The following is a 9529-nucleotide window of genomic DNA, read 5'->3' as shown; positions in this document are numbered from 1 at the left end:
CCGAAAGGTCACAGGTAAAAATGTAAATGTCCGCACTGCTAAATCGATGCGTCTCTTCCTGGAATCGCTATTGTTTCCGTAGATTAAAACGATAACACAACAAGCTTTATTACATTGTGTCTTATAATTAAATCAATACACACGACGCTCGTATTTGTTAGTATTTAATTTATTAACCATGTAAAGTCGTTCATAAACTGAGACATTGGTCGCAGTCAAAACGTCTAATTCGATGCAGAATATTAATGTGTTGTTTTCAACCTGTGACTTAGTTCAATTGGATCAAATATACGTATCAAAAAATGAAATAGAACGTATTAGATCGAAATTGGACGGAAGAAGATTTGCGATAAATGAGAATAAAACTCTTTATTTTTTATATTAGAACACATGACACGGATATTTTAGTTTTCAGATAAAATGAATGTCTACAAGGGTGACATCGTCATATCTGGAGTTGGAGGCTACTTTCCTAAAGCCAAAAACATCGAACAGTTCAAGCAAAAACTGCTTGACCAAGAGTTTTTGTTGGAATCACGTTGGAGAGATGGTTTGTTAATTAAACACATTCGATCACACATTTTACAATTTTAATTGTTTAGGCGAACGCGGTTGTACAAATTTGATTGGAAAAGTTGAAACTGAATACTTCGACAATGCATATTTTGGAATCCATAGACAACAGTGTACCTTCATGGACCCAATGCAGCGTCTGGTTTTGGAAAGGACATTCGAGGCCATCATCGATGCTGGTAAAATCAATTAGAAGTATCAGAAACATTCGATTTATTTGATTATAATAGGTGTTAATCCTGCGGAGATTAAAGGACGAAAGGTCGGATGTTTCATGGGTTCCGCCATTGGAGAAAACGATAACTTGTTTTTGGAATCTGTCGTGAGTGGTTTCGGTGTAACTGGACATTCCAGGGCCATGATGCCCAATCGTATATCATACTGGTTGAATTTAAAAGGTAATAGGACATTATTTAGAAATACGTAGCTAAACAAGTTAACTGCAGGTCCCAGCGTTGCTTACGACAGTAACTGGATTGGAGGATTTGAAGTGTTGCGCTTAGCATTTGATGCAATTCGCACAGGACAATGCGAATCGGTAATTATTGGAACTGCAAATTTGGCTTTCAATTCGGAGTATCAGTGGCTCTACAGCGATATGGGGTTGATATCCCCGGATGGAAGCACCAGAGCTTTTGATGCTAATGGTAAATTAAATCGTTAATTCATCATTCTTCATTCATTATTGTTTGTTTATATTTCTCACAGCATCTGGGTATGCTCGGAGTGATGGTGTAGTAGTTCTCTACATTCAAAAAGCAACCGATGCGAAAAGATCTTATGCTAGCATCGTGAACGTAGCCACCATGTTCAATGGCAACAGGGAAGGTAATTTGCTTACTTTGGACGTTCCCAGCATGGTAAACTTCATGAAAGACTTTTACAAAAACATCAACGTCAAACCTGAGGATGTTGAATACGTCGAAGCTTATGGATGTGCCCATAAAGTAAATAAACAATTTAATTCCCCACTTGCTATGTATGCTAAATACAAAAATTTATATTATAGGAAACCGATAAAAAAGAGGTTGATGCTCTGGAACAAGTTTATTGCAACAACAGAAAAAATCCTCTTCTAATAGGATCAGTTAAAACCAACACTGGGCACAGCGAAGCTACAGCAGGTCTGTTTAGTATTGTCAAAGTTCTGATAGCCATGGAGACCGGAATAATCCCAGCCAATATGCAATACGAAACACCTAATCCCGAAATATCAGCTTTGGTCGACGGAAAAGTGAAGGTTGTGTCAGAAAACCTAAAATGGAACGGTACATATGCAGCTGTTAATGGCATCGGTATTGATTCGTATTATGGACATGTCTTGTTGAAATCCAATGTTAAGAGGAAGGAAGTCATTAAAGATGATTTGCCGAGATTGATTTTCGCATCAACAAGAACTGAGGAAGGAATCAAGGCAATCTTAGAGACAGTAAAAATATACATTTTATTCTTAATAATTCCATTTTAAAATATATTTACATTTTCAGATTAAATCCAAACCTGCAGATCCAGAATACTACAGTTTAATTCAAAACTTGTTTGCCACTCCCATTTCTGGACATCTTTACAGAGGTTATGCTGTTCTGGGAAAAGATGAAGTAAAACAAGAATCTGAGGTAAAGCTTTACAACTTTGTAACATCGCAAATACTGAAATAGTATTTTTAGTATCACATGGGTAACAAACGTCAAGTGTGGTTCGTATATACTGGTATGGGAAGTCAATGGTGTGGAATGGCAAGTGATCTGATGCAAATACCTGTATTTGCTAAAGCAGTCAATAAATGCCACGAGATTTTAGCTCCTAAAGGTGTTGATCTCATGAACATCATCACCAGTACAGATAAAACAACTTTCGACAGCATCTTGCATTCCTTCGTTGGTATCGCAGCCATCCAGGTACATAAAATGTTTGACATAAAGGTTCTATTGCTAATTTAATTTTTTTTATTTAGATCGGTTTGACTGATGTTCTCCATTCTATTGGTATCCAACCTGATGGAATTATTGGTCACTCTGTTGGAGAGTTGGGTTGCGCTTATGCTGATGGTTGTATGACAGCTGAACAAATGATTTTGTCTGCTTACTCCAGAGGCCGAGCTTCCCTAGAAGCTGAATTAATTAAGGGAATGATGGCAGCCATTGGTAAGCATTTATTTTTCCTTTCAGAGAAGAAAATTATCTTGTCTTTCCTCAGGTTTGGGTTACAAACAAATAAAGGACAAATGCCCACCAACGATAGAAGTGGCATGTCACAACGGCCCAGACAGCTCGACTATTTCAGGCCCGACAGAGGATATGGAAAAATTTGTTAAAGACCTTCAAGATCAGGGAGTCTTTGCCAGACTTGTGAACGTCGCAAACATCGCTTATCATAGCAGATACATCAAACCTGCAGCGCCTCTTCTGCTTAAATACCTGAAAGAAATTCTGCCCGAACCAGTTGCGAGATCGTCCAAATGGATAAGCACCAGTAATTCCGAGGAAAATTGGAATACGGACTTGTCAAAACACTCTTCCGCCGAATATCACACCAACAATTTACTCAGTTCTGTGCTGTTTGAAGAGGGATTGAAGCACATTCCCAAAGATTCGGTTTTGATTGAAATAGCTCCCCATGGTTTATTGCAAGCTATTTTGAAGCGTTCAGTGAAACAAGGATGCAGCAACATTGCATTAACTCAAAGGGGTACCAAGAGTGGAGTCGAATTTTTGCTTAGCAGTCTTGGAAAGTATGGCAATATATATTTTACATAAAAAGTGTGTATACTAAGTATTTACCTTTGTCTGTAGGTTATATTTAGCTGGTCTTGATTTTAACATAGCTGAGCTGTATCCAAAAATTGAATTCCCCGTCAGTAAGGGTACAGCTTGTCTGGCTGAACTGGCACACTGGAATCATTCAGAAATATGGAGAACTGGCATGGAAGATAAAATGCAAAACCTTTTCGGTGTTAGAGACATTCAAGTGACTTTAAATAGTGAGGAGTTCAGAGATTGTGTTGGACATCAACTAGACGACAAAATTATTTTGCCCTCAAGCTTCTATTTGGTAAATACAAATTCATATTATATTATATATAAAACGTGTTAATACAATTTATTAATTTCAGAACATTGTTTACAACATCATATCAAGCATTACTACTGGTTTAAAAGAGATTGTTTTTGAAAATCTACATTTCAAAAAAGTACTAGCTATACCCAAGATTGGTGTGTATTGTCTAACCTTTAACACTGACAAAAATAACAAATCTGACTTTTAGGTTCTGTTCCTCTACATGCCATGATTCAAAAGGGCAGTGGTGATTTTGAAATTATTTCTGGAACTGACATTTTGGTTACTGGAAGAATGACTTTCCCTCAAGCCAACGACCAATATATGATCGAAGCTTCAGAAATCGAAATCTCTGAAGATAACGTACAATTATCTGGAAGTGATGTCTACAATGAATTCCATCATAGAGGACAAAAGTATTCCGCCTTGTTTAAAACTATCAAGAGTCTTACTATTACTGAAGAAGGTAACTAACTGATTACAGTTTTTAACTAAATTATAAATGCTTTATTTTTTAAGGATGTGTTTCTGTAATCCAGTACAATGCCAAATGGCATTTATTTTTGGAAGCCATGATTCAGCAACAACTTTTACAAGCTGGTGAAAAGCACCAAGACATTCATGTACCGAAGAATATTCAAAAAATTGCTATTTCTCAAACCAACTTACCATCAGAGAAAACAGGTAATATTTTTTAAATAAGTCTGTGAGTGAACATTTTATAATGAAAATCTTTTTATAGACCTCAAAGTTACTTATAACTATTCCACTGGTTTGATATCAGCTGAAGGAATCCAAATAGTTGGAATGAAAACGATTCCTTATCCCAAAGAAAAGAGATCAGTTTTTTACGATTCATATGAATACATTAATTTAAATAATGTGACATATTCTGTAAGTTTTTTTTTATTTGAATACGATTTTAAGAATATAACACTGTTGTTTTCTAAGGGAATGGAAAATGGAATTAACATTGCTTTACAATTAGCCCTGGACAATTTTGAAGATCAGTACATTACCAACGTCATGATAACTGAAATCGAATCCACCAACCCATCTCTCGTGGACAATGTCAAAAATATTTTAAATCAGTATACGAGATTAAACGTATGTTCTAATTAACTATTGAAAACTTGAAGTTGAAAATGCAATTTCTTCAAATTTTTAGCCCAACGTAACCAGCGTAAAAGATGTAAAACAGATTATCGTCCAAAACACCTACCCTCTATTTTTGATCTCTAACGATTATCTCAGAGAAGATTTAGCTAAACTCATTGGTGGCACACATGCTTTCGCTTTGGTCCGAACTAATAAATCCATAACATCATTCCCACATGTGATTGAAGTGGCACAGTTCACGGTTGCTGGAGTATCTTACTCCATTCTCAAAAGGGTACGTTTTATTTAAACACAAGTTAACGTTGAATCAGTTCCGACTTTTAGGCCGTCTCGTCTGAACCTATCGTTATCACCGTGAAAGGGGACACGCTAAGCTTGAAAGACTTAACAAGAGGATCTGTATCATGGGCATCTGAATTGGCGTCAGCTGTTACCGTAGCTAAAGCTAAACATCATAGTGTTTATTTGGTATCGTACGTCGTACCCACCGAAGGTTTTACAAACTTCGTGCAAGAATTAAGAGCTCAACCCAACATGTCACCATTAAGGGTTTTGTTTGTATTGGATAAGAAACCTGTTGAATTGAATTTGAACGATCCTTTCACCAAACACATTTTCAAGCAAGATTTATGTTTGTCCATTATTAAAGATGGAGTACTTAACGGTTATATTTCGGTTCCAATTTCGTACAAAGAAAATGTCGTACAGCAAAATATGACTAGCAACATTATTAAGAACAAGACTATTAGTTATATTGGAATTAATCTAAGGGATGAAACATTAGCCCCTGAAACTTATAAACCTAATGAACTGGGCAATGTTGATTATGTTGGAATTACAAGCACAGGTCAGAAAGTCATGGGACTTGCACAATTAGACAAGGACACTTGTAAACTAGTAACCGATGATCTTCTTACTTGGGACTTACCAGATGATTGGTCACAAGAAGACGCATGTACCATCCCTCATGCCTACACAAGCGTAAGATATATTTTTTCCTCGTTACAGTACATATTTTTTATATATAATTTTAGGCGTATTATGCACTGTTTATAAAAGCAAGATTGAGGCCTGGTGAAACAGTTCTTATCCATGCTGGTTGCTCCCCTATTGGTTTAGCGGCCATTTCCATCGCAACTTGTTACGGATGCACAGTTTATACCACAGTCTCCACAGACTGGCAGAAGGCATATTTAAAAAAACAATTTATTGTGGTAAGTACTCGTACATTATACCAAGAATTATTGATAATTTTTTTTACTTTAGTTGAAAGACCGCAACATTCTCTGTTCTGATGATTCCACTTTCGAACCTATGTTGATGATGGCAACAGGTGGTATCGGTGCTCAGGTTATCATCAACTGTCTATCCGGAAGTCTTCTTCAATCTTCGGTAGCTTGTATGGCTGACTATGGACGATTCATTCAAATTGGAAAGTACGATTTAAGCGAGAATAACACGATCGGTATGAATATCTTTTTGAAGAACACCTCATTTTATGCGGTAAATCTTGAGAACATATTTACTGCACCACAAGAAGTTAAGGCTGAAATTAAATCTTTAATTGAAGCTGGTTTGGAATCCAAGTCAGTGAGACCTCTTGTAAGAAAAGTGGTAGTTCACCAAAATATCGACAGCATTTTGAGGTAGGTAAAATAAAATATGTTTCTAAATGGTTATGGAATTCTTTTTTGTAGTTCGCTAAAGAAAAGCAGCAACGTAGGCAAGATCCTAATTAAAGTAAACAACAACCTAGAGATGAGCAGGTTGAATGTTGAGAAACCAACACAATTCATTTGTGATGCTAAGAGCTCGTACCTTGTGTACGGTAAGTGAATCAACTGGAATTAATCTCAATAATAATAATAATAATAATTTTTATTTATTTAGGCGGTAGTGCTGAAATCTGGACGGATTTGACAGAGTGGCTGATCCTTCGTGGTGCCAGAAAAATTGTTGTCTCTTCTGAAGCCAAGTCGCAACAAACACACATTAACCGTAGACTGTCGCTCTTGCAATCCTACTATGGAGCTGAAATAGTGTTTGCGCCAAGCAAAGCCCACACTAGGGCCGGTGCCATCGAACTGATTTCCGAGGTTTACTTCCTTGGTCCCATTCATTGTGTCTTCACATTACCAAACAAGAGCGTTGTATCCAGATCCAGCGATTCCAAACCAGTTTTATATATCGACAATGCTCTGAGGACAACTGCTCCTAAGGCACTGTTCATCAATTTCATCAGTGTGGCCGCTGGTATTTGCCAGTTGAGATCTGAAGCTGGATTTGGCACGCACAACATTCAGTGGCAAAAGGAGTTGGAATTCACTGACGCCCTCTATGGACTTGATGACATACTTACTTTTACCGTGAAAAACATTTTCATCAAGAACGACAAGGTCAGCGATTCCAAACAGGAGTCGACGCAAGCTTTGTTCAAAAGTAAGTGCCTGTTTAATTAATTATATTGAAGATGCATTTGCGATTTTATTTCAGAATTGACGCTGATGTTGCCGTCTTCTGTAGATGAAATTACGGAACATTCGAGATTTGCTCCAAAGGAACCGAAGTTGGTACAGATGACAACACTGGGACCAAGAGACATGAGAGAGCTTCATCCATTGTTCATCATTCCTGGTTTGACTGGGCAAAGCGAAATTGAGGAGCTTTGCAGGGAATTGATGTATCCAACTTTCTGTGCCGTATTGCCAAGTACCCCATTATCAATTCAAGAGATTGCAACCAATCTATTAGAAGTACGTTAAATATTTTATACAGAGAAATTAACCAGTTTAAAGTAAAGAAATGTTGAAAATTATAAGCATATTTGGGATCCGATGCGGTTCAAACACTAAAATATTGAAATTTATTTTGGGAGAAAATTGAATCGATAGGCTGCCTTCCGTATTCACGTTTCCTTCCTTTATATTTACATACGCGGAAATCGGTTTCCCTTTTGTTATAAATTCATATTGATTTAAATAACAACATATCTACATAGGATCTTATGGGCACACCTTTGTATTTTCTTCAATAACACAAAACCTGCAGGATATTATGTGTATTTAGTTCGTTTCATCATAGATTTATATAATAACTGGGCTTGCAAATGAAACATATACATACAATACTTCTAGAAGGAATATTACGTTTATTAATATATTTCGAAAGAAATATTTTAATATTATTATTAAATTGAAGTCTGCATTTAATTAATGTTTCAGAATTGAATTTCGCATCCACACTACATGACACTTTACAAACTATGAACTACTAACACTCGCCACAATTTTCTATTTAATTTCCAGCACGGAAATCGGTCTTCGATCCATATTTGTAATATTAACATTCTTTCAGAAAATCCGTAACATATGGCCCAAAGGCCCGTATGTTTTGATCGGAGTCTCTTGGGGCGGTGCATTGGCGATTGAAATTGCCCGATTGTTGGATCAGCAAAAATCTAAGGTATATATTTACTTTATTGACGCTGCACCCAACACACTGCAGTCAGCTCTCAAACACTTGGCCGAGGACCCGAAGGAGATGGAAGTCAACCTCCTCACCAGGATATTCAATATCAACGACACCGAGGTACATTAACAATTTAAAAGTAAATTATATTTGTGTAACAATAAACGAGCATTCTCAAATAAGTCGAGTTAAACTTGATTACAACAAAGTACAATACATCAATCAACTACTTTCCGTTCCAGATAATAACGAGAATAAGGAGCAGCGCGTCCTGGGAGTCACGTATCCGTTTGGCGTTCGACAACTACGAGGGAACGATTGCTGACAGACGCACATTAGAGGCCAACCTGTCGACGTTGAAGAAAAGGCTACAGGACCTGTCGGCATTCCAGCCCACGGAAGACGTGGTCTCTGGGGGTGTGCATCTAATAAGACCGGCAGATGCCAGCAAATACGACAACTGCGGTCTGACGTCGGTAAGCAAATCAATTTTATACTTGGCGACGTTCTCCTCTCCATCTCGGGGCACCGGCGTTGCTTGATTTTATAATGATTTGCAAATATCAATATTTAATATCGTATCATCACCAACATTACCATCATTATAAAATATGCACAGTGTAAACGAACGTTTACGAATTTTAATATATGAATATTGATTCTACTTTTTCTATTTCAGTATTGCAAACAAACCCCGGAAATATTTTTGGTTCACGGCGATCACTTGAGCATCATCAACAGCAAGGAAACATCGGAGTACATTAACAGAACTCACATGATTTAAATTAAACATGTATAAGTTAAAGGTGCAATAAAACGTTCAAAAAACACAAACGTTTATTTAATAATTACAAAAGCTTATGAACACACCCAACCAAAATTACATTAAAACTTATAATTACTCCGCAGACAATGACGTTTTCCACGTTCAGTAGAACAAAGCATGAAACATGCAATTTTCTTCAGTTCTTCACACAATCACACTTGTAATAAGGAGCGTGTATGCACATTTCCAGATCATTAAAGTAAATTGTGAGGAAATTTCAAGTCGATTTTCAGTTGTGCTGAAGTGTAAAATATATTTGTTACCTTAATCCGATTTTGTCTACGACCGGTTTCCTAAATAAAATGTCAAACGTTATCCCCATGCATTATTTTAGTGTGCTGTATAATGTTTTGAAATGTTGCCAAAACGGTGTTCGCAAGTGCAAATTCAGACAAAATGAATCATATAGCATAATGGGCGTAATATTTTATAATATCCAGTTTGGATTCCAGTCAATTTATACTTTGGACTGGACTGGGGATTACT

At 36.8% G+C, this 9529-nt stretch overlaps 1 protein-coding gene across 1 annotated transcript; it reads left to right on the top strand.

Annotated features, from left to right (window-relative positions):
- Positions 1–420: 420 nt before the first annotated feature.
- Positions 421–9045, top strand: LOC109608696 (fatty acid synthase-like). The gene is made up of 26 exons (XM_049970852.1): positions 421–550; positions 603–752; positions 804–971; positions 1020–1220; positions 1282–1520; positions 1583–2002; positions 2061–2189; positions 2241–2471; positions 2528–2717; positions 2770–3304; positions 3366–3624; positions 3686–3785; positions 3839–4096; positions 4150–4314; positions 4373–4524; positions 4582–4737; positions 4799–5023; positions 5074–5730; positions 5784–5963; positions 6016–6395; positions 6447–6577; positions 6640–7188; positions 7243–7502; positions 8104–8337; positions 8460–8693; positions 8897–9045. Exons 1-26 carry the CDS (start codon positions 421–423, stop codon positions 8999–9001), a joined length of 6438 nt encoding a protein of 2145 aa, XP_049826809.1. The 3' UTR covers positions 9002–9045.
- The last annotated feature ends 484 nt before the right edge of the window (positions 9046–9529 follow it).

The sequence above is a fragment of the Aethina tumida genome, chromosome 1 (genome assembly GCF_024364675.1).
Source record: "Aethina tumida isolate Nest 87 chromosome 1, icAetTumi1.1, whole genome shotgun sequence".
Lineage (NCBI taxonomy): Eukaryota > Metazoa > Arthropoda > Insecta > Coleoptera > Nitidulidae > Aethina > Aethina tumida.
Note: the sequence above shows the minus strand (reverse complement) of the source record. Positions and strands in the feature narration are given on the sequence as shown.